The sequence below is a fragment of the Pelobates fuscus genome, chromosome 5 (assembly GCF_036172605.1).
Source record: "Pelobates fuscus isolate aPelFus1 chromosome 5, aPelFus1.pri, whole genome shotgun sequence".
NCBI lineage: Eukaryota > Metazoa > Chordata > Amphibia > Anura > Pelobatidae > Pelobates > Pelobates fuscus.
Window position 1 is genome coordinate 330,466,556 of NC_086321.1, and position 27,110 is coordinate 330,493,665.

Genomic DNA, 27,110 nt, shown 5'->3' on the forward strand with positions numbered 1-27,110 from the left:
TATGTATTGTATTTGTGCGACTGCTGTTCCCTAATCTGAATTTTATCATACCATGTTGTACAAATTGCTATATGGTGTTACTGCTAAGGTTGATTCATGTAAAATAAATATTCTCTATCTTGGTTACATTCTGTTCCTGTGTAGTCTAAAAGGTGAGAGTTTCAACACAGGACAAAATTTGAAATGAGGTTATGCCGATCTAAACTGTTTCTGTTCACCGTCGAAGTAACATTGTCTGTCAGTGGGGCATAGCAGTTGACTGTTTACTTCCAATGAGTCAGAGTACAGCTCTCTGCGAAATATATTTCTAATCCTTTGGTGGGTTAACATTGAGCCTTTCGCAGGCTTTTCGCTTAGAAAATTCACAGCTAACGCATTCCTTGCCTCCTCACATGGCTTTCTGTATGAAGACAAGCATTGTGTGCTACCCACTGTCTGTCTAATCCTCTGCCTTCCTCGCTAAAGCAATTGCAGCTGTGGGGGCGACAGCCTCTGGAGTGGGTAACAGATAACAAAACACTTGCCTTTCTAGATGACTGTGAAAAGAAAAAAGTCATGCATTTTCATGTATTACGTCCAAAGGTAAAGAGGTGGGAGATAGCATGATGCATAAATACAGCTCATATATCGAAGTATTTAAGTAGGCATTAAAATGGGCAGATAGGATGGGCCATTTATCTGTCCATCATCTAAATCTGTTCATAACTAACCACTACCTTCATAGAATGTACCTTCCTGTATACAGTATTTGTATAGCTGTGTTTTCAGATCTGACCTGTACTCTTTGAAAAGATTAAAGGGACACGATAGTCTTAATGTAGTAATTCTGGTGTCTATAGCCTGTCCCTGCATACTTTTCAATGTAAATGCTGCCTTTTCAGAGAAAATGCAGTGTTTGCATTAGTGCTTAGGGGCCTCCAGTTGCCACTAGAGGTGCTTTCTGGGTCAGTGCTGCACTTTGCATGCAGACACTAAACTTTCCCTGCAGAGATCCATTGATTCAAAGCATCTCTATGAGGAGATGCTGATTGGCCCAGTGTAGTATTTTACCAGTCATTTGGAAAGCATTGGGTTGGCTGAAATCATCAAGTTTGATGCTAAGCTTCACAAATTAGAGAAGACTAATGTGTTCCCTCTAGCACTGTGCTACCTGAATTACCCACTATGGCCTACACACCTATAGTGATACCTGCAACCACAGGTTATCTGTATATTGATGATATTTCTTTTTTTTTTTTTTTTTTTTAAATTCTTTATTTTGGTTGTGCAATAGTTTGACAAGCAGACTTTTTATTATGCCATGACATATTGTAGATTATAAGCATTTCACATGTTAGATCTTTGTGGCATATAGAAAGAACTGCACATTTTCTGTTTTTTTTTTTTTGTTGTAAAGGTAACATACAAGTAGGAACATGGTATGTCAGACAGTGATATGAAAACAGGTGTACTAGGGACCTAGCATGTGAGCTGACAATAATTGTGGCGTGAGTGAAATTGTTTTATAACATGCTGACTTATTAATTTAGTGATGTGTCCGAAGCGTATTAGCCGCTGGGAGCTCTTCAACCGGCCGGAGCCTGGTTTAGGTTGACGCTTAGTATAGTGATTGTGAGTATGCTAATCCGACGTGGTGACCATCTAAGCAATCTAACAGAAAAGATTACAAATGCGGGCTAGTACAGTGCCCCTAACCTAGGGGGGCTGTGGGGGGTGGGGGGGGTGGGGAGGTATTAACGCCATATGGTGTATGGGCCTAGGTGAAAGCCCCTGTGGGGTCTTTAGACCTTGGGTCTTGCGTATGTGTGAGTTCCTCCGGTTCCCCCTCCATGAGCATGTGGTGTAGTGGCTCCTGTGTGTGTGGGGGGGAGGGTGATATTATAGCCGTAGAGGTACATATTCCTATGCAATTGAAAAACATAAAAACATGAGAAAAACTTGCGTAAAAGAAACAAGAAAACATTTATAACTAGGGTAGCTCGAGCCAGTCCAGGTAATGTTCATCGGGGTTTCCAACCACGTCTATACGGTGTGGGTGCCCATGTCCCGTTAACATGGCCAAGTGTCAGCGCTCAGCACGGTATCTTACGGATCTGGCGGCGGTGTGGCTCTGGATCGCGGCACAAAGGGTGTCACTGCTGTCGGATCCCAGGTGCTTGTAGGTAGGCCAGAGGTTGCTGTGCTATCGGGCAGCCCCAGTTTTCGGAGGAACGATGCAGCTTCTTCCATGGTTTGTAGGACGTGAGTGGTCCCGTCTCGTGTGACTTGGATACAATTGTCTGCTCCCCACCTGTATGTTATGCCAGCTGCTCGTAGTTGAATAGTGACGGGGTTACAGGATTTTCTCCACAGCAGCGTCGCCCTGGATAAGTCCTGAAAGAACAGTAGTGCAGAGTTCTCAAAAGAAAGTGGCGTTTTGTCCCTCACGGCCTGCATGATCTGAATCTTTTCCTGGACAGTGCGGCATCTCAGGATGACGTCTCGGATCAGGTTAGTTTTCGTGTGGGTCGTCGAGGGGAGACGGTATACCCCGTCCGGGGTCAGCTTGCGGGCTGCTGCTGGGGGTAATAAGGTTGCGAGGAGGCGTCTTGTGTAGTGGGGTAATTCCTCCGCGGACACTGTGGTCGGGACTCCCCTGATCTTTATGTTTAGCCGGCGGTGTCGGTCCTCCATAACTGCAAGCCGGCCCATCAGGATTCTTTGGGACTGTTGCAGCTGGAGGACCGTGTCCTGCATCGCGTGTATCTTGTTGTGTGCCTCCGTTACCCCGTCTTCAACCGCTCCAACCTTCTCTCTGACCTCTTTAAGTTCTGTTTTGATCTTTGCTGAGTCCGCCTCCAGCAGTCTGTGTATATTGGCTAGGAGAATTTTTAGGTCGCCCTTTGTGGACGGAGCGGTGTCGTCTGAGGCCTCCGTAATTGGTGTCACTGGTGCCCGAGAGGCTGGTGTCGTCTCTGCCTCCCGGCCGCGTGGCTCGGTTTCAGCCTCGCTTTGGATTTCCTCCGAGGACGCATGGGTTTGGTGCTGTGCCGGCCGCTGGAGCATGGTCCCGATATCCCTGGTATCGGGCCCCGCAGTCGGTTTCTGAGACCGTCGGCCCATAGCCGGTTCGTATGTCGGCCCTTCCGCTTCTGGGTGGCCTGTGTAGCTGCTCCTCAAGAGTGCCTCGAGGTCCGCGGTTGTCAGCGGGCGGTAGGCCTCAACTCGGCGGCGCCGCTTCTGCTGCTTTTGCGGCTGGAAAAAAGGCATCAGCCGGTTCTGCCCCACTTGCTTGTTTGAGATTTTTGGGTTGCAGGGTCGGATCGATAGTATTTCAGGCGATATCTGGTGAATTAAGGGTTATTCAGGGAGAGCTTTGGAATATGGCGTCTGTTCAGGTTTGAGTTCAAGCTCCGCCCTCCTATTGATGATATTTCTAACCTGATGCTATCTACCGTCTTCCCTCTAGTCCCAAAACTAGTTTGCATTTTTTCTGTTTAAAACCTTAGCTGTCTGTAGTGTTCCTTTCGGACACTACGCTATCTGCAGTGTCCCCTATATCTTCAGCTTGTCTGCAGTGTTCTCTGTGACCTTTAATGACCACTATAGGCACTCAGACCACTTCAGCTCAATAAAGTAGTGCCAGGTCCCCCTAGTTTTAACCCTGCAGCTGAAAACATAGCTGTTTCAGAGGAACTCCACTCGGGAGCTGATGTCGGCAGCGGGAGGAGAGGTCACCAGTGCCAAGGGAGCCTGGCGCTGGATTAAGGTAAGTGGCTGAAGGGGTTTTAACCCCTTCAGCCCAGCGGGAGGGGGGCCACGAGGGAGGGGGGGACCTAGTTATCCTATAGTGCCAGGAAAACGGGTTTGTTTACATGGCACTATAGTGCTCCTTTAAGCTATCTAAAGTGCTCATACTAAAGATGCATACAATGTTCTTTCTAGTTCTGCAGTGTTCCATCTAAGCTCTTTGCAACATCCCCTCTAATCCCAGTTTCCAGTGCTGCTTTGAAACTGTTAAAATTACATTCCACTGCCCAAATACTAAATAAATAACAATCACTGTTTAGTAGATATACCCCAAATTAAAACATACATGTATTTAATTATGCATTTTTCAATGGGGTATATTTAAAACAGCTTGCAAAACTTGTAGATCTCTTTTCTGCTGCCTTTGCAAGCCCTCCCCTTCTGACCCCGCCAAGACTTTCTATGGCTGTCCAATCACAGACTTCCCACTGTAGCTCAATGAGAAGTCTTTACACGGCAGGTGGTCTGGGCAATTGCTGCCTCTTGAGTTTAGCTCCACTGAGATAACCAAAACGAGGAAGTAAAAGGACTTATTGTCTACCTGGAAGCCAAGGGAGTGTAACCAGGTTAATTTATAAAAGTGTCAATTTTTATTGAAACTACACTTTTTGTAAAATAAAAAAGAGGACTCACTCTTCACACACAAAGCATGTGAGCAAGCTAAAGTGCTTTAGGTGTCTGGGGTGCCCCTTTAAGGAAAAGTTTATCTTAAAAGATATACTACACAGTTTACACTAGAAAAAAAAGTCATTCGGTTCATCTCCAAACAAGTAGTGTTTCACTTGGATTCCACCATTTTCTTGCTGTTTTGTTCACGGCAGTGCTAAGATAACTAAAGCGGTTGTGTTTTAGAATTCTGTTAGCACAGTCTTGTATAATGAAGTGCCCTTTACTTACCCCATCGTGTTGCGGTCACCGGCCCGCCGAGCCTCACGGTCGTGCCCGACCGGCACGACCGCTCCGACTACACGAGCTTACCTGCTCGTCGGCGAGCCGGGAACCGCTCCTTCCGTTCTTCCGGGCATCGCGCCCGAATCAAACATGGCGCCGACCACGTGGTCGCGCCTAAGAGTAGCTCCGCCCCCGAAAATTATACTAACGTGTGCGTGACGTCACGACGTCAACGCACACGCACGTTTTGGGGTCAGAGGTCGCCCTCTGACCAATCATAGCCTAGAGAGGGGTATTTAAACCCCTAGCTTTCCCCATTACTTTGCCATGTCGTGGTTTCAGTTTCCTGGTTTCCTGAAAGTGCTAGTTTCGTGTTTCTGATTTCCTGGTATCCTGACCCTTGGCGTTTCCCTGGTTATTCTGATCTCTGGTTTCCCTGACTTGGCTTGTTTTATCGGTATTGAGTATTTTCTGGCTTCCTTGACCTCGGCTTTCCCTTTGACCATTCTCTGTCTCTAGCGTATTAGTCCGGCCATTCTAAGGTCCGGTTTACGCTCTGTCCTGTTATTTTTCCTTTTCTGTCTTATGTATATGTTTACATAGTTTCTGCGTGCTGGACCACATTACTAGTCGAGACATTACGACATGGCCATGGATCCTGCAGAACTATGCAAACATATGATCGCCTGTGAAAATAGGGTGGAGGATATGGACCACAGGTTAGACCAATTTGCCCAGGCATTTCAGACCTTGCTCCAGAGGACTGCCTATTTAGAGGTCCCTCCTGTACCACCTGTGGTTCCGCCACCTGTAGTGGTTCCCGTACCACATAAACCACCGTCCATAACCTTGTCACCGCCCCCTCGTTATGGAGGTGATTTTAAGGAATTCAGAGGTTTTTTAAACCAAATAGAATACCACTTTGAGGCCTCCCCAGGTTCATTCCCAACAGATAGATCTAAAATAGGCTATCTGATGAACCAATTAACTGGAAAAGCCTTGACTTGGGCTAACCCCTTATGGGAAAGTGGTGACGCAGTAGCCCGTGATTACAGTACCTTTCTTACGGCCTTTAAAGCTACATTTGAACCTAAAGGCAGGGAGAAGAACGCTGCCAAAGCCCTTATGCGAATCAAGCAAGGCAGTCGTTCTGTAGCCGATTATGCAATAGAGTTCAGGACATTAGCGTCTGAGGTTGATTGGACCAATAGCGGTCTGGTGGCTGCTTTCTCTGAAGGTTTAGCTGAGAATATACAAGATGAGACTGCAGCTAGAGACCTTCCGGTTAATCTTAACGAGTTTATTGCCTACATGATAGACATTGATAACCGGCTCAGAGAGAGAGAGAAAAACAAACAACGTAACAGACGTTCTGATTTGTCCATAGCTCCTCGTTTCTCTAACCCAGTCGTGAGTAGCCAAACACCTCTTCCAGAACCTAGACCCATGCAATTGGGTAGTGCTAAACTCACTAAGGCAGAGAGACAACACAGACGTAACGAGGGGTTATGTATGTATTGTGGCAAAAAGGGACATCTAAGATCATCATGCCCGGTTCGGCCGGAAAACTTGCACACCTAAGGCACGTACGGGGACCGACCTTAGGTGTGATGTATATGTCCCCTAAATTGACCACGAACCGTTTCCTTATCAAAGTATCCTTATCCTTCGAGAACACTGCTGTTCAATGTGAGGCTATGATTGACTCTGGGGCAGCGGAGAGTTTCCTAGACAAAGAATTCTCTGCAAAACATCTCCTGCCCTTAAGACATAAAGAGAAACCTATAGCAGTCGAGGCCATTGATGGAAGGCCTCTTACCCAACCTTTCATCACACACGAAACTCTGCCAATCACTGTTTCAGTGGGTATTCTCCACTCTGAAGAAATGACCTTTCAAATTATATCTTCACCTACAGTGCCGATAATACTCGGTTTTCCTTGGCTCCTGAAACACAATCCACGTTTGGATTGGATTGAAGGAGAGATTGTGAGTTGGGGTGAGAGATGCAAAGGTGTGTGCTTGAAGCAAATCCCACAACCTATTGGCACCATTAATGTCCCTGTTACACCTCCCTTGACCACACAAATTCCACAGCAGTATATGGATTTGAAAGAGGTATTTAACAAGATCCAGTCAGAAGGGTTACCTCCTCATAGACCTTATGACTGTACTATAAACTTATTACCAGGGACTATGCCTCCCAAGGGAGGAATCTATGCCTTGTCCCCCCAGGAAAATCTTTGTTTGGAGGAATATATTAAGGATGCTCTCAGAAAGGGTCATATCCGTAGGTCCTCCTCACCAGCCGGGGCTGGATTCTTCTTTGTCTCTAAAAAAGAAGGAGACCTACGCCCTTGTATTGATTATAGGGGTTTGAATAGGATTACCATTAAAAACGCCTACCCTATTCCCCTTATATCAGAGCTATTTGACAGATTGAAGGGAGCTCGAGTCTTTACCAAGCTCGATCTCCGAAGTGCATACAATCTAGTCAGGATTAAGGACGGTCACGAATGGAAGACCGCATTTAACACCAGAATGGGACATTACGAATACCTGGTTATGCCCTTTGGATTATGTAACGCTCCAGCGGTATTCCAGGATTTTATTAACGATGTCCTAAGAGAGTACCTTCACATGTTCGTTCTAGTGTATTTGGACGACATCCTCATCTATTCCCCAGACCTAGAGACACATCACGATCATGTGAGGATTGTACTGAAAACCCTGTTACAGAACGGCCTTTACTGTAAACTGGAGAAATGCCAGTTTGACCAAACGGAGATACAATTCCTTGGATACGTTATATCTCCGTCTGGTTTCCAGATGGATGCTCGCAAACTGGAGGCAGTCTTACAGTGGCCATTACCCAAGGGCCTTAAAGCTACTCAACGCTTTATAGGTTTTGCAAATTACTACCGCAAATTCATAAGGGGATTTTCCTCCGTGATTTCCCCTATAACCAATTTAACAAAAAAAGGAGCGAATTGTATATCTTGGCCCAAAGAAGCAAAAGAGGCATTTGAACAATTAAAATTTTTATTCTCCTCAGCACCTGTCCTGACCCATCCTGATCCATCCAAACCATTTATCCTAGAGGTGGATGCATCAGAGACAGGAGTTGGAGCCATTCTGTCTCAAAGAGAAAGTCCTGATACGCCTTTACATCCCTGTGGATTTTACTCTCGCAAACTCACACCTGCAGAGAGGAATTACGACATAGGGAATAGGGAACTTTTGGCCATTGTACTTGCCCTTAAGGAATGGAGGCATCTCTTGGAAGGTTCCAAAGAGCCACTTTTGATCTTTACTGATCATAAGAATTTGGCTTATATTGGGGACGCTAAGAGACTGTCCTCTCGTCAGGCTAGGTGGTCATTGTTCCTCTCCCGATTCAATTTCGTAATTACGTACAGGCCTGGTACTAAAAACACCAAGGCAGATGCGCTTTCTCGGCAGTTTGAGACAGATGAAGTTCCAGAACAGGTGATATATCCTATTGTACCTCCTGAATGCCTCATTGCCACTACTGTTTCCGAAGTGTCTTCTCCACTCTTCTGTGCCATAATAGCAGATCAAACTCAGGCACCTGTGGGAAAACCTCCGGACAAACTGTATGTGTCACCTCAGTTTCGAAAGAAGGTACTAGAATTGTTCCATGACAACCTTACAGCGGGCCATCCTGGAGTCCATAAAACTCTCTCAGCCGTCTCCAGGAGATTTTGGTGGCCTGCTCTTAGAAACGATATCAAAGATTATGTTGGGGCATGTCAAATATGTGCCGTTGCTAAAGTACCTCCTAGGTCGCCTCCTGGACTGTTACAACCACTGCCCATACCTAGTGCTCCATGGACCCACTTGGCCATGGATTTCATTGTGGATCTACCCAGTTCAAACGGGTTTAATACAGTCCTTATGGTTATTGATAGATTCACGAAGATGGCACATTTCGTCCCACTTAAAAAATTACCATCTGCTCAAGATCTAGTTCAAATATTCTTGAGAGAGATCTTTCGGTTGCACGGTGTACCCAAAAACATAGTATCTGACAGAGGTACCCAGTTTGTTTCTAGGTTTTGGCGTTCCTTTTGCAAACAATTGGGCGTCGAACTCTCCTTTTCGTCAGCATATCACCCTCAAACAAATGGAGCAGCAGAGAGGGCGAATCAGTCTTTAGAAGCCTATTTACGTTGCTTTGTAAATGCCAATCAATCTAACTGGTATGAGCTCTTACCCATGGCTGAGTTCGCCAGAAACAACGCCACTCATGAATCTTCTAATCACAGTCCATTCTTTGTTAATCAGGGTTATCACCCCACTGTTTTACCTTCTGCATTCTCAGACACAGAAATCCCCGCTTTGAACACCCGTTTAGAATCGATTCATGATACCTGGGATTCCGTCCATTCAGCTCTGCAAAAAGCCTCATTACGAGCAAAGGTCCAAGCTGACAAGAAACGGGGCGCTAATCCTGTCTATCTTCCAGGTGACAGGGTGTGGCTCTCCACAAGACATATCAAGCTTAAGGTCCCGTCCATGAAATTTGCCCCTCGGTACATTGGTCCCTTTCGAGTTACCCAGCGTATTAATCCAGTGACCTATACTTTAGCACTACTCTGTCCTGTTATTTTTCCTTTTCTGTCTTATGTATATGTTTACATAGTTTCTGCTTGCTGGACCACATTACTAGTCGTGACACATCGCTTACGAACAGAAAAGTAAGCCTTTGTTTTGACAGAGGTGTTTTTGTATGTAACAAAGATGGGTTATTTCTGGTTTATAAGGTCATGCCTACTAACTACAAACTACTTAAGATCAAGTATTTTCAGACTGGAGCACTTATTTACTAAACTGGAAACTATAAGGCATGTCAGTTGCAAATTATAGTCCAAAAATGAACTAAAAACGTCATGATCATGTCAATGTCTCCAATCTGCATTTCCCTCATTATCCAGAATTCCCAGTAAAATGAATAAACCTTGTTATGTCAACCTGCTCCTTCACTGAGTACTGAGGCAGCCATGCATGCGCTACACCATTACGTCACATTTGTTAGCAATTGATAGAACGTACTACAAGTAAAATACTTTGGGATTAGAACTTTCTTTCCCCTTAACAGAGTCTCTTATCTTATATTGCCTTCTTGCTAAATGACCAATTAACTGCGTATGTAAAACCTCATTTTATTAACAAAATGATTGGGTGATAATTTATGGCCTCGTAAACTTTCACAAGGGAAATCCACTTTTTTTTTATAGACGTTTTGACAGGCCCTGTGATATTTTTATTGATGTGTTGTTTTTTTTTCTTCTTTAAACTGCCCTTTAAAGGTCTGTGCAGAAACAATGAAGATAAAGCATGATTATTATTATTATTTTTTTTAAATCTCCCCATACCACCTAGCTAAAGATAACATTTTCCCATATCATGGAATTATCCATAGGAGGCTTTATTCATCTTGTTTGCATTGTTGCCTATTTCTTGTTCTTTAAATTTGGATCAACAGCAAAAAAACAAATATGATGAAGGCTGAACGTGATGGACACATGTCTCTTTTCAGCTATGTAACTATATTACTTTGTAAATCATTGTAGAATTATTGGTTAAATTACATTGCGTGTAATAAATGTATCCCTCATTCTACAGGGGGGCGTCTTAAATCAGAAGCCAGCTAATACCACTTTATTATCAGATTATGATGAGGCTACTCTGACTTTAACAAGGTTATTTACTATGAGAATTGTAGGGAATTCAAAGTAAATTTGTAATTAATTTCAGGTTTAAAGGGAACCTATAGTGCCAGGAAAACAAACTTCTGTCACTTACCTGGCTCGGGCCTGCCTTCTCTCCTCCCCTGCTGACATCAACAGCCAGGGGGGCAGACCTAATGCGCATGCCAATGCTTTCCTGTGGGGATTCTGGTGACGCTGGTAGGCCTCATGCATAGCGTGAGGATGTCCAGCGTCATGCGACCAAAAGTTGCCTAACGATCCCGAAGTCCCTTTAATAAAAAATAAAAAAGCTATAATTACCTTTCCAGGGTTAAGGGTGCTGGGACGCAGCACCCAGACCACTTCAGTGTGCTAAATAGGTCTGGGTGCCTATAGCGTCCCTTTAAACCTAAAGTAGGTAGTAAGTAAATGTTTTCCAGTTAGTCTATGTTAAACTTAAAAGAACACTACAGTCACCCAAACTGCCCAAATATATTTCAGTGCTTTCAGCTGTATGAACCAGACATATAATATAGCATCATTTAATTTAACAGTCATTTGTAATACAGTGATGATCACTTTGTCAAAGTGTAATTCCATTTTATACAAGAATGGCTATCATTACATATTATGACTGGAAACAATTTAATTTAATTTAAATTTAAAGTATGGGCTTCAATCTATTTCTTTTTTAAAATGCACATTGAAACTCACATAGTAACATTTTAATTTGTAAACTGTAATTAAACTAAATTGTAGCAATCACAAATTGGCATGGATCATTTTTTCAGCTTGTCTGTTTGGCCAAAAATGTTCAACTTCCATGTATGCTATTTCTCCAGTTTGACAATTCTATCCTGAAATGACTTATTCTGATGTATTCCTCAGTACTCCTTCTGTGTGTCTGTTTGTACATCTTTTTTTTTTTTATTATTTTTCAGTAATTTATAAAGTGTTTTTGTTTATGAGGATTACAGAGACCCTACAGCAATAAACCAGCACAGAGCTGCAATAAATGTGCATATATTATAGTCTGTGTCAATACAATCCTTCAGCACTCTTGCGAAAGATTTTCCTAGTTCTAGCCAAAAATAGCTCGTAGAATTACCTGGAAACAGCCGGTAAAGTCTGGTTCCTTACAAACAAAATGTACATTTTTGGTGATATAAAAGTTCGGAAGGTACAATCCATATCTCTCAAACATTTAGGCTTGAATATGCTTTTTAATGTGGAAATGGTTCAATACTGTTAGAAAAACTTTCCTAATAATTTATCTACAGGCGTCACCATTAACGTCTATAGGAATATTTGTAGAGAAATCTATTTAACTGTATTTAATCATTTGGAAAGCATATTAAATCAAGACCTTAGTTACCTATATACTGGATGTTAGTAGTATTTATATAAAGCAATATGTGTAGGATAACTGATCTATATGATAATATAGAAAGTGATCCGAACTCACAACAACCAAGATCATAGTGTTTATGTATCTAAAGCTGTTCTGGGGTAAAGTTCTTAATATGGAACAGTCAGCAGGAACATTCTGTATGTTTCCATGGTGATTGCACTTTATTTAAAAGGCCACTTTAGTCACCAAAGCAACTTTAGCTTAATGAATCGGTTATGGTGTATAGATCATGCCTTTAAAGTTTCAGTGCTCAATTCTCTGCCATTTAGGAGTTAAATCACTTTTGTTTCTGTTTATACAGCGCTAGCCACAGCTTCTCCTGGCTGCGTCTGACACAGCCTGCATGAAAAAAATGTTTTCACTTTCAATCAGATGTAACTTACGTTAAAAGTTTTTATCTCCTGCTCTGCAAATTGAACTTTAATTACATACAGGAGGCTCCTGCAGGGACTAGCAAGCTGTTAACAGAGCAGGGGATAGGAAATTCCGATTTAAATAGAATTTGCAATAAAGGAAGTGTAAACATTAGATGACTCTTTACAGGAAGTGTTTATGAAAGCTGTGTAAGTCACATGCAAAGAGGTGTGACTAGGGCTGTATAAACAAAGTAATTTTACTCCTAAATGACAGAGAATTGAGAAGTGAGACTGCAGGGGCATGATCTATATACCAAAACTGCTTCATTAATGTAAAGTTGTTTTGGTGACTATAGTTAAAGTTTTGCCTCAGAAATACTCTATAGACATATTGTTTCATTGTTGTATCGAAGGTGGTCCATAAGTGGTCCATAATTGTCTTAATTTGTTCCCTCTTTTTGTCCCCTCAGTGCTGCATCGATAACTACGAGGATCTCCTGAAGTTGTTGCTGTCACGTGGAGCTAATGTTAATGTCACAGACAATGAACTGTGGACCCCTCTCCACGCAGCTGCCACATGTGGTCACACCAACCTGGTGCGCATTCTGATTCAGCAGTAAGTATATAATAAGAAATATATTTAGGTTTATTTACTAAACTGAGAATTCCTAGTAAATTGAACATTTAAGGCCAAAGTAGTCAAAGTAGAAGCATAGCTGACTTGGAGAATGTTTCCAGTTGGACTATTATGAATTTTGGCATTCAATGTGAATTCATTTTGAATTCTCACTTTTTTGAGCCCCTGCTGACAGGATTGCTAGTTCGGAAGTTCCACTTCCATGTTACCATGGCAGTTATAGCCTGAGTCCATCATCCATCATATTAAAACAATTTGGCCAAGAACTGACAGATGGCTACCACAGCTTACTAGCACTATAACTACTACAACAGCATGTATGGGTTATAACACTTAAAATGCCCCTTTAAATTGGTGGATTTAATAAGCTAAGCATCATTAATGCCATAATCCCTTATTTGTGACGTAATTTCTGCTCCAACTGTAATTTTACTTTAATTAATTTTGTTACTGTTAATACAATGACATGCACACCAAACCCAAACCCTGACATTGATTCATACAATTGGCATAATTTAATAATATCTACAAATGTAGCTTTTATTTATAAGTTAACCTTATAAACGGCTCTGGGTATGGGCAAAATGTACAATGCTACCTTTGGCACTGCATCTTAGGTGGGATTTTACCACTGATGGAGTGCCCACGGAAGGATTGCACATTTTGCCCATGCACAGAGCCGTTTAACCCCTTAAGGACACATGACATGTGTGACATGTCATGATTCCCTTTTATTCCAGACGTTTGGTCCTTAAGGGGTTAAGGATGGGCTGTTTTCCTGATGGTTAGCCAGTAATGTGATTGCGTGTGTTACTGTAGTGGCTGCTATCATTTCTTGATGCTCGGATCGCTGAATATGACTTGATGAGTGCAGCCTACAACAGCAAGTATTCAAGAGCATTATGATATATTTAGCATATTAACACAATCTCTCTTCATCATTATACGGCTCTCTACAAACTCTGTTTACTTCAGTCAGAGTTGATAGCAGTTATAGCCAAACTTTAATAAAGTATGAAATATTGTCTAATATAACCCATGAGTAAGGACCATATGGAATCAAAAAGGCATTATTGTTCTCTATAGCGTGTCCCTCTGTATGTGTTCTTTGTCATTAGATTAAACATATTGTTGTTGGATTGACTGAGGAAGACTTTCTGTCACCAAAAAAATAATGTATTTTCCTACTTAGTTAAATTATGGGACAGGCATTAGGGCTAGGCCTACAATAAGAATGAACTAAGTGGTTATTTTACACACCAAACCACCAAACTATGCTAAATATAAGGCATTATAACAAAATATATTAGAGGCTAGGACCACCAAAATCCCAAGAACTTTGAGGATGAAGCTATGTGCCCACACAGCTAATTAATTAGATATAATGCAGTATACATCACCACATTGCAGAGCTCAACAACTGGATTTCCTGTCTTTCTCTCTCCCTATCCAGTGGGGCAGATCTGCTCGCTGTGAACGCCGATGGTAACATGGTCTATGATCTTTGTGAAGATGAAGCCACCCTGGATGTTATTGAGAACTGCATGACCTACAAAGGTAAACATGAGCAGGCAAATCAATTATTGATACAGTGTTTTATGTATTATGAGTAGTGATGTCCTGAACAGTTCGCCGGGAACCGTTCGCTGGCGAACATAGCGTGTTTGCGGTCGCGAACACGCGCAATGTTCGGTCCGCCCCTATTCGTCATGGAGTTGGGAGGGTCTGCTGCTGATTGGCTGGAATGTGTCTGCTGACTGTGAGGTACAGGGTCAAAGTTTACTCAATGATGACGAATAGGGGGCGGACTGAACATCGCCGGAGAACGGTTCCCGGCGAACTGTTCGGGACATCACTAATTATGAGTAATTCTGGAGTAAAGTTATAAAAATGGGATAATCATCGCGGTGATTAAGGGAATCTCCCTGCTTATTCTTCCCCGGAATGTTTCTTTATAAATAACTCACTTTGTCTCTAATCAGACTTTAAGAAGACTGCCAGCTTAATGACTTTATTAATATTATTTTTACTAAAGATGGTGGCATTGGGTGTAGTCATGGGCTCTGAAGAGTACAGAAACTTTTTAATTCTTCTGATCGATTTTTCCTTTTACAGGTTTCACACAGGAAATGATTAATGATGCTCGACAGGCCCCAGAACATGAAATGTTGGATGAAGTCAGAGCTCTGATAACAGCTGCAAAGGATCTGAACAGGATAGATAGCCAAGGGGCCACTTTGGTGAGCTATGTGACTATGGCAGCAATGGTTAATGACAGGCAGTGACCCATCTACAACCACTGGTAGGCACTGTCACACACCTAAAGCTGTTGGCCTACGCAGACATACATTGCATCTGGTGATCTCAAGAACATGCACAGTCACACATTACACCCACCTACAGTCATTACCCTGCACTGTCACACACTGCACCCACCTAAAACGATTGGCCTACATAGTCACATCATAGTGCATCTGACGATTATCAAGAACATGCACTGTCACACATTACGCCCACTTGAAGCTGTTAGCCCACACACTCTACAACTACGAACAAGGGCAAGTAATGTAACACACTCCGCCTGTGACATTTCCACTCCCCACAGCTAATATCAAGAAATATCATGTTAACACATTATGCTCTGCATTAATCAGTGGCATTCACGGTCATCCCATCTACCCAGACACAGTCACATTCTGGACATGTTAAACCAAGGTATAATCACCAGGCACTATCACACTCTACAACTACCGATTATTGACAGGCACAGTCACACACTACATTAATATCAGTATATATAGGATCACTCAACCTGGTACAGAGTAATGAGTATTTGGTGCAATATGGAGAATGCCACCTCCCCCTAGTGGTCAGTAAGACAAATAGCACATCAAAATGTAAAAACATATACAAAATCACTTTATTAATCAATTAATCAATATAAAAATACAAAAACGCCAAAGGAAAATGCATATGGTCCAAAAGCAGTTAATTTGGACCTTTGAATAGACCATAATCAATGCTCTACATAAATGCTACATAAATACAAATGTAAATATACAAATCATCTGTATAAAATAGTGTTACCACAGAACAGTAGTAGTACTAGCCGCCCAAGAGTGTGTAGTACTTTACCTAAATGCCTTTTATATAGCGGTGTAGAGAAGTATAATGGCGGTAAACCCATCAGCCAATACAAACCATTATCTTGAAATCTTTTCATAAACAGGGCTATACATAGGACACAAGGCCATGCATTTAGGCTGGAAGAAAGGAGATTTAATCTAAGGCAAAGGAAAGGTTTTTTTTTTTTTACAGTAAGAGCAATAAGGATATGGAATTCTCTGCCTGAAGAGGTGGTTTTGTCAGTCTATACAGATGTTTAAACCGCAATTGGATAAATACTTGCAAAAACATAACATACAGGGATATAATTTCTAATTAGTGGGGTAATAGCTGCTTGATCCAAGGAGATATCTGACTGCTATTTTGGGGTCAAGAAGGATTTTTTTTCCTAGTTTGTTGCAAAATTGGAAGTGCTTCAGACTGTTTTTTTTTTTGCCTTCTTTTGGATCAACAGCAAAAACAAATGTGAGGAAGGCTGAATTTGATGGACACAAGTCTAATTTCAGCTATGTAACTATGTAACACACTACACCTAGCTACTATTGATGGCACTGTCACATACTACACCTAGATACTATTGATGGCACTGTCACATACTACACCTAGATACTATTGATGGCACTGTCACATACTATACCTAGATACTATTGATGGCACTGTCACATACTACACCTAGATACTATTGATGGCACTGTCACATACTACACCTAGATACTATTGATGGCACTGTCACATACTACACCTAGATACTATTGATGGGCACTGTCACATATTACACCTAGATACTATTGATGGGCACTGTCACATACTACACCTAGATACTATTGATGGGCACTGTCACACACTATACCTAGATATTATTGATGGGAACTGTCACATACTACACCTAGATACTATTGATGGGCACTGTCACAAACTACACCTAGATACTATTGATGGCACTGTCACATACTACACCTAGATACTATTGATGGCACTGTCACATACTACACCTAGATACTATTGATGGGCACTGTCACATACTACACCTAGATACTATTGATGGCACTGTCACATACTACACCTAGATACTATTGATGGCACTGTCACATACTATACCTAGATACTATTGATGGCACTGTCACATACTACACCTAGATACTATTGATGGCACTGTCACATACTACACCTAGATACTATTGATGGCACTGTCACATACTACACCTAGATACTATTGATGGGCACTGTCACACACTATACCTAGATATTATTGATGGGAACTGTCACATACTACACCTAGATACTACTGATGGGCACTGTCACATACTACACCTGGATATTATTGATGGGCACTGTCACAAACTTCACCTAGATACTATTGATGGGCACTGTCACACACTATACCTAGATACTATTGATGGGCACTGTCACACACTATACCTAGATACTATTGATGGGCACTGTCACACACTATACCTAGATACTATTGATGGGCACTGTCACACACTATACCTAGATACTATTGATGGGCACTGTCACATACTAACACCTAGATACTATTGATGGGCACTGTCACATACTAACACCTAGATACTATTGATGGGCACTGTCACATACTATACCTAGATACTATTGATGGGCACTGTCACATACTAACACCTAGATACTATTGATGGGCACTGTCACATACTATACCTAGATACTATTGATGGGCACTGTCACACACTATACCTAGATACTATTGATGGGCACTGTCACACACTACACCTAGATACTATTGATGGGCACTGTCACACACTATACCTAGATACTATTGATGGGCACTGTCACACACTACACCTAGATACTATTGATGGGCACTGTCACACACTACACCTAGATACTATTGATGGGCACTGTCACATACTACACCTAGATACTATTGATGGGCACTGTCACACACTATAACTAGATACTATTGATGGGCACTGTCACACACTAACACCTAGATACTATTGATGGGCACTGTCACATACTATACCTAGATACTATTGATGGGCACTGTCACATACTAACACCTAGATACTATTGATGGGCACTGTCACATACTATACCTAGATACTATTGATGGGCACTGTCACATACTATACCTAGATACTATTGATGGGCACTGTCACACACTATACCTAGATACTATTGATGGGCACTGTCACATACTACACCTAGATACTATTGATGGGCACTGTCACACACTATACCTAGATACTATTGATGGGCACTGTCACACACTATACCTAGATACTATTGATGGGCACTGTCACACACTATACCTAGATACTATTGATGGGCACTGTCACACACTATACCTAGATACTATTGATGGGCACTGTCACACACTAACACCTAGATACTATTGATGGGCACTGTCACATACTATACCTAGATACTATTGATGGGCACTGTCACACACTATACCTAGATACTATTGATGGGCACTGTCACATACTACACCTAGATACTATTGATGGGCACTGTCACACACTACACCTAGATACTATTGATGGGCACTGTCACATACTACACCTTGATACTATTGATGGGCACTGTCACACACTACACCTAGATACTATTGATGGGCACTGTCACATACTACACCTAGATACTATTGATGGGGACTGTCACACACTATACCTAGATACTATTGATGGGCACTGTCACACACTATACCTAGATACTATTGATGGGCACTGTCACATACTAACACCTAGATACTATTGATGGGCACTGTCACATACTATACCTAGATACTATTGATGGGCACTGTCACACACTATACCTAGATACTATTGATGGGCACTGTCACATACTAACACCTAGATACTATTGATGGGCACTGTCACATACTATACCTAGATACTATTGATGGGCACTGTCACATACTAACACCTAGATACTATTGATGGGCACTGTCACACACTATACCTAGATACTATTGATGGGCACTGTCACACACTATACCTAGATACTATTGATGGGCACTGTCACATACTACACCTAGATACTATTGATGGGCACTGTCACACACTATACCTTGATACTATTGATGGGCACTGTCACATACTACACCTAGATACTATTGATGGGCACTGTCACACACTATACCTAGATACTATTGATGGGCACTGTCACATACTACACCTAGATACTATTGATGGGCACTGTCACACACTATACCTAGATACTATTGATGGGCACTGTCACATACTATACCTAGATACTATTGATGGGCACTGTCACACACTACACCTAGATACTATTGATGGGCACTGTCACACACTATACCAAGATACTATTGATGGGCACTGTCACATACTACACCTAGATACTATTGATGGGCACTGTCACACACTATACCTAGATACTATTGATGGGCACTGTCACACACTACACCTAGATACTATTGATGGGCACTGTCACATACTACACCTAGATACTATTGATGGGCACTGTCACACACTATACCTAGATACTATTGATGGGCACTGTCACATACTATACCTAGATACTATTGATGGGCACTGTCACACACTATACCTAGATACTATTGATGGGCACTGTCACATACTATACCTAGATACTATTGATGGGCACTGTCACACACTACACCTAGATACTATTGATGGCACTGTCACATACTACACCTAGATACTATTGATGGGCACTGTCACAAACTACACCTAGATACTATTGATGGGCACTGTCACACACTATACCTGGATACTATTGATGGGCACTGTCACATAATAACACCTAGATACTATTGATGGGCACTGTCACACACTATACCTAGGTACTATTGATGGGCACTGTCACACACTATACCTAGATACTATTGATGGGCACTGTCACACACTATACCTAGATACTATTGATGGGCACTGTCACACACTATACCTAGATACTATTGATGGGCACTGTCACACACTATACCTAGATACTATTGATGGGCACTGTCACATACTACACCTAGATACTATTGATGGGCACTGTCACATACTAACACCTAGATACTATTGATGGGCACTGTCACACACTATACCTAGATACTATTGATGGACACTGTCACACACTATACCTAGATACTATTGATGGGCACTGTCACATACTACACCTAGATACTATTGATGGGCACTGTCACATACTATACCTAGATACTATTGATGGGCACTGTCACAAACTACACTTAGATACTATTGATGGGCACTGTCACACACTATACCTAGATACTATTGATGGCACTGTCACACACTATACCTAGATACTATTGATGGGCACTGTCACACACTATACCTAGATACTATTGATGGGCACTGTCACATACTACACCTAGATACTATTGATGGGCACTGTCACATACTAACACCTAGATACTATTGATGGGCACTGTCACATACTAACACCTAGATACTATTGATGGGCACTGTCACATACTATACCTAGATACTATTGATGGGCACTGTCACAAACTACACTTAGATACTATTGATGGGCACTGTCACACACTTTACCTAGATACTATTGATGGCACTGTCACATACTACACCTAGATACTATTGATGGGCACTGTCACACACTATACCTAGATACTATTGATGGGCACTGTCACATACTACACCTAGATACTATTGATGGGCACTGTCACACACTATACCTAGATACTATTGATGTGCACTGTCACATACTACACCTAGATACTATTGATGTGCACTGTCACACACTATACCTAGATACTATTGATGGACACTGTCACACACTATACCTAGATACTATTGATGGGCACTGTCACATACTACACCTAGATACTATTGATGGGCACTGTCACATACTATACCTAGATACTATTGATGGGCACTGTCACAAACTACACTTAGATACTATTGATGGGCACTGTCACACACTATACCTAGATACTATTGATGGCACTGTCACACACTATACCTAGATACTATTGATGGGCACTGTCACACACTATACCTAGATACTATTGATGGGCACTGTCACATACTACACCTAGATACTATTGATGGGCACTGTCACATACTAACACCTAGATACTATTGATGGGCACTGTCACATACTAACACCTAGATACTATTGATGGGCACTGTCACACACTATACCTAGATACTATTGATGGGCACTGTCACATACTACACCTAGATACTATTGATGGGCACTGTCACATACTATACCTAGATACTATTGATGGGCACTGTCACAAACTACACTTAGATACTATTGATGGGCACTGTCACACACTTTACCTAGATACTATTGATGGCACTGTCACATACTACACCTAGATACTATTGATGGGCACTGTCACACACTATACCTAGATACTATTGATGGGCACTGTCACACACTATACCTAGATACTATTGATGGGCACTGTCACATACTACACCTAGATACTATTGATGGGCACTGTCACACACTATACCTAGATACTATTGATGTGCACTGTCACATACTACACCTAGATACTATTGATGTGCACTGTCACACACTATACCTAGATACTATTGCTGAGACCTGAGTATAGCTACACTGAGCTAACCAAACTAGTAAGCGACAGGACTGGTTGTATGATTGACCAGGGGATTGTAACAATGTTTATTTATAAAAGTTCAATTGGAATCTGTATGCAAAAGAGGACAGTTCCGTAAGTTAAAGTGCTTTAGGTGTGTGGAGTATCTCTTTAATAGTTTTTCCTTTTGATTCTATTCCTTAGTTGTATGTATTTACCATTAAAATACACTGTTGGATTTTGCTATGTTTCCATTGTTTTAATCCATAATGCCCATTGGAAATGTCCAGCATGTTTTTACCTGCATCTTCAGCAAATTAGGAATTATATTTATTAAAATTATGCAGTTTACATTTCAAACAACATGGCAGCCAGGTGTTAATTTTTTGCACCGCATTATTACAGTTTAACATTAATTCACTAAAGTATTTTATTTAAAAACAAACAAAAAAACAATCTTTATTTTTGGATTTTCATTATTGTTGACAAGACCGTGTTGTACATCTTGAAATATTGAAATAGAAGCATTTTACATACAGTTATTAAGTTAACCAGTAGCTTAACATATCCACTTCCTATACTTAAGCCCTCACTCCTGTGTTAAGTAGTTTAGTGGGTTCAGCCTTTGTGTGCTGTAAGTGCTGATTCCTGCTTTGGGATCATGGCTATCTCCATGTGTGTTGACGGGAGGTGCCTCAGCGCTGTTGTACCAGCGGGATAGGGGTAGGGATTGGGTGAATTAGGTGAGGTTATTGACTCCAGGGGAAGTAGAGAAGGAAGAGTGAAGAAGGAGATAAAGAGAGAAGCGGAAAGAGAGAAAAAAAAGGGGGGGACGCAAGTTGTAGTTCTATCTATTTACTGCCACCACTGCATGCTATGACCCGGTTAACAACATCAGGTCTGTCTGTCTGTCGGTCAGAGCTTGTGAGTGTCACCTCTCTAGTGTCGTGGTATGCTCCCTTCCGGTGTCTTGTTGGGGCTGTCGTCTTTCCCTGTGTGTTGCCGGGGGATTATGTCTTGATGTTAGTGAGTGTGTAGGTCTGCATTCCCTCCCTATGGGTGAAATCGGTCCAGGGGTACCATTTCAGGGCACGTTTGTCGGAGTTACATTTAAGGTCTGCAGTTATACTTTCATACTTTCAATGGTGTGTATCTCCTCAACTTTGGCCACCCATTGCTGAAAGGTCGGCGCACCCGGGTGCTTCAGAGGCCGGGGACCAGGAACTTCGCTGCTGTGAGTAAGTGCATTGTGAGCAATTTTTTTTTGTATGTCGCCACCGTGCTGTCTGTGTGGTGCAGGTGCATGGGAAGTTGTTGGTGAGGGAGATCTGCGCCCGTGATTTCGCGTGTTTTTGTGTTTAACATAGTCCAGAAGGGGGCAATCTCTGGGCATGACCACCTATGTGTAGGCCGGTCCTGGCCTCTTCGCCACAATGCCAGCAGATTTCGGGGGTGTCAGGGTTTATTCGGTGTTGCAGATCTGGGGTTCTGTACCAGTGGGTTAAGAGCTTGTAGCTTAGCTCCTGGTATTTAGTACCAACTGAGCATTTATTTGTTAGAATGCTTAGCTCCTGGTATTTAGCACCCACTGAGCATTTATGTGTTAGAATGTATATTTTATTCCTGTCGTTCTCAGTTAGTGTGACAACACTTTCCCATCTGGATATGAATCCCGGTGGTCGGTCGTCCTCTTCCATCTTCAGTAAGGCATAGAGGGCTGAGACCCCTGTGTGTAAGTGTTCCCTAGCTGTGCAGTAAGTCTCAAATTGTTAATATGTTATGTGGAATTGTAGGTGGCCCTTCATTGCCTTAGAGTAGGTTTGTATTTGGTGGTATCGGAACCTCTCTAGGGCAGTCGGCTGTCTGTCTGGGATCAAGTCCAAAAGGGCTTTAAGTTGCGTTTCTGTGCACCATTGGCAAATATATTTCCAGTCTGAGCCCTGAAACCCACCTAAGTCGGTTGGTCTCAGTCCATCTGCTAGGTCTGTTGTTGCACAAGGGGAGTCAGCAGGGAATGGGTTGTTGTCAATTGCCTCACGTGTCTAACTGTGCACCGCACCCAGAGCGTTGCGTCAATAATTGTGTTTCCTGTTCGCAGCTGCACTAGTGTTGTCCCACCAAGCCATAATTTCGCTGGTATAGCGTCTCCCGCATATTGGGTCTCCATGGGGACCCAAAGTTTAGTCGGTATCCGGACATGCCAATCTATGAGGCCTGAGTGTTTCGGGCAAATCAACTGAGTTTGGCATATTCGAGTAGCTCTACCATTCCACACAAAGTTCCGGACTGCAGTTGTTATTAATTGGAAAAAGGCCCTAGGAATTACCACTGGTAAGGCCTGGAAGAAATAGAAGAGTTGCGGTAAGTTATTCATCTTGACCACATTAATGAGGCCAAACCATGAAATGTATAGGCCCATCCATCTCTGCAGGTCGGTTTTCTGCATGTTCAGGCTAGAGAGGAAGTTCACAGAATATGTTTGCGTCAAGTATTTAGGTAGCTACGTGCCCAAGTAACGGATCATGGCGTTGTTCCAGCAAAAATGGAATTATGTTTGCAGATGGTCTTCCAGGTTCCATGGGAGAGTGATGGCCAGGGCGTCCGACTTATCTAAGTTCAGTTTCAGGTTAGACATCTGACCGTACCGCTCAAAGAGTTTTAGGAGGTTGTGGAGGAAGACCAGTGGGTTCTCCAGAAAGAACAGCATATCATCGGCATAAGCCGCTACCCAATGCTTCCCCCGTCCGGCACGGAACCCGGTGATTCCCCCGCCCTGTCTGACCGCCTCCAAAAACGGTTCTAGAGAGGGGGCAAACAGGAGGGGGACAGCCCTGGCGAGTGCCATTTTGTATGGGGAACGGTGCTGCGAGGACTCAGCGGGAGACTGTCCAGCTCCGGTGCACGGGGTTCTTTGGAGTTCTTAAGGGCCGCGCGAAGGTCCTCGATGGTCAGGGGTTGCTCAACCTCCACAGTCTCCCCTAGTGTGAGCTTATGGGTGACGCTAGGGGATAGGGGCACTGTAGGGTCCTGCAGTGCCAGGAAAACAGATATGTTTTCCTGGCACTGGAGAGTCCCTTTAAGATTTGTGTGACCAGGTCAGTGATTTGTTATGTCTTGTCTTGTCTTTCTTTCGCTGTGTGCACACTGATATATAGTAGCCCCCTATTGCACATTTGTGCGCTTCCCATACCATCGGGTGTTGGGTGCCTTGCGATGCGTTTGGGGGGGTAGAGGTAGAAGGGTATAGTCTGGTTAGTGGCGGGGCAGGGGGGTAGACATAATGTGATTCAGTAGGGACAGGGAATTATGTACAATCTTCGACCTCGCGATCAGGGTATATGGGTGAAAGGAGGCCCAATACCTCTTCGGGACCCGATCTTATGTTCACCGTGAGTCCATTTTGTGGGGCGTCATGTAGCCCCGGGGTGTGAGTGTTAATTTCCAGCGGCCCCGAGGCACCCAGCCCACGCAGTTGAAATGCGTTTGTCTGCATTCGTTTTCAGTGCCTAAGGATGGGGAGCTACTTGGCCGTACTACCTGTGGCGCTATGTGTTGAATCTAAAGTATTTATCACATAAAGGAATTGTTATGAACAGATATATATGCTTGTTTTTGCATGATCTTGTCCATCTGACTTCTGTTGTGAACGTGTGACACTAGTTTCCGATTGACTATGTTGAACCATTGTGTAACTAGCTGTTTTGGTTTTAGTGCAGATCATCAGTAGACACCCTTCCATCCTCCAGTTGTTGTGGACTTTATATCCCATAATGCTCTCACACATAATGCTGGCAAAGCATTAGGAAAGATGCAGTCCACAACATCTGGAATGCCAAAGGTTGCCTACCTCTGGTGTAGATGATGTTCTCTTATTCATCTATTGTTCCCAGGTATGTAGCCCCTCTCATTGCGTCTGCTGTTGTCGTACCAGTCAAGCAGGTCTAGTTTCTCACTTTGTGTCAAGAAATGGTTTGTTCCAGTAGCCTACTTGTGTCCGATTGCCCTGGTTTTTCTAGCATCTGATGTGGACCGTACTTGGTTCCTTTTACTCTGATATTAATAAAGTGACATTACCACTGCCCTATTGTATTTCCAGCTCCATATAGCTGCATCTCGGGGGTATGCTGAAGTGGCAGAAACCCTGCTTGAAAATGGGGCGCAGGTTGATGTGAAAGATTCAGACAGCTGGGAACCTCTACACGCTGCAGCTTTTTGGGGGCAGGTAAGAGGTGCATCTGCTCAATTTGCCGCATTCAAGGGAAGGCAACCTTCGGCACTCCTGATGTTGTGGACTACATCTTCCATAATGCTCCTACAGCTATATTGCTGGCAAAGCATCAGAGAAGATGTAGTCCACAACATCTAGAAGTGTTGAAGGTTGCTTTCCACTCCTGATTAAGCAATACGGTTCATATGTTTTTTTGTTTTGTTTTTTTTTTATATTTTTACGGGTAGTAGAGCCTAGCTTGTGTGACATTAATAAATGCTTCTATTATTGTCTATTATAGATTTATGTGGCAGAGATCCTGGTGTCTCACGGTGCCAGTCTGAGCAGCAAAACTTCCCTGGAGGAAACACCACTAGGTGAGTCCTGTATTTTGTTTATTTTTGTATTGTATTTTACAACAATGAGCATTCATGATGTACATTCAAACCACATATTTTAAAATATATTTCTCTTATATCAGCTCTCTTCATTCACTTTATTCCTTACGTTCATTTGAAGTGAAAACCTCTCTCCAGTTACTGACATTTTTATATTATTAATTATTTGCTGAAACAATCATCAACCTCTAAACACTGGCAGTTATGTTGTTTTCTATATCATGCTGTGGGCATGATACTTTTTTAATTGGAGGAGTGTAAGTACTATGCTGTACAGTGCACCTTATTGTTCTGTTCCTTGTTTCTCTCTTTCTGAACCTGCCTGATTCTAATAAGATCTCTGTGAAGATGAGGAGCTCCGCTCTCTGCTCCTGGAACTGAAGCACAAACATGACCTCATTATGAAATCCCAGCAGAAGAACAAGTCCTCTTTGAGTCGGAGGAGCTCTAGCACTGGGAGTCATGGGTAAGTAATAAAGTCACATTAGATTGCATTGAGGGCATTACATGTAAACAAGATCAAGAACAGGTCCATGTCATTGACACCGGCATACAGATGCAGCTATATGGCCTGTACTGCTTCCAAATCAGCTTCTAAGCGTTACATACAATTAAATTAATAGAATCGATGTAACCATTATTTATTTTAGCTTGGTAGGACATGTTTTATGTGTTCTTTCTTTATTTTCTTTTTCTTTTTGGCCTAGTAGCTAGTGCTTGTTAAAGTACAACTTGGAACAAAAAACAAACAAACAGTGGACATGGAGACAGAGGGATCTCTCTGTCATTTATTGAACCTTTATTTATTTGTTGACATTTAACACTATCATAATGGCCGGTATTTTTCTCTGACCAGACTCTGGGAGTGAAGCCAGAATATCCACCTCTAGGTAAACACATATGCAAACAATGATACAGACACAGTAGACACATAGTGACACGCACTGCCCCATACATTCATACACAGTATGCACACACTGTTATACATACACTTAGACAAAGTATACAAAAATGACAGACACACACTTTGACAA

The 27,110-nt window shown here is 42.5% G+C and overlaps 1 protein-coding gene across 1 annotated transcript in view; it reads left to right on the forward strand.

The window, feature by feature from the left end:
* Positions 1–27,110, forward strand: part of PPP1R16B (protein phosphatase 1 regulatory subunit 16B) — an 80,274-nt gene that overhangs the window by 31,471 nt on the left and 21,693 nt on the right. Inside the window, exons 4-9 of the mRNA XM_063455705.1 lie at positions 12,631–12,776; positions 14,251–14,354; positions 14,913–15,037; positions 25,568–25,693; positions 25,980–26,055; positions 26,413–26,542. Coding sequence (XP_063311775.1) covers positions 12,631–12,776; positions 14,251–14,354; positions 14,913–15,037; positions 25,568–25,693; positions 25,980–26,055; positions 26,413–26,542 — 707 coding nt within the window. The remainder of the gene's footprint in view (positions 1–12,630; positions 12,777–14,250; positions 14,355–14,912; positions 15,038–25,567; positions 25,694–25,979; positions 26,056–26,412; positions 26,543–27,110) is intronic.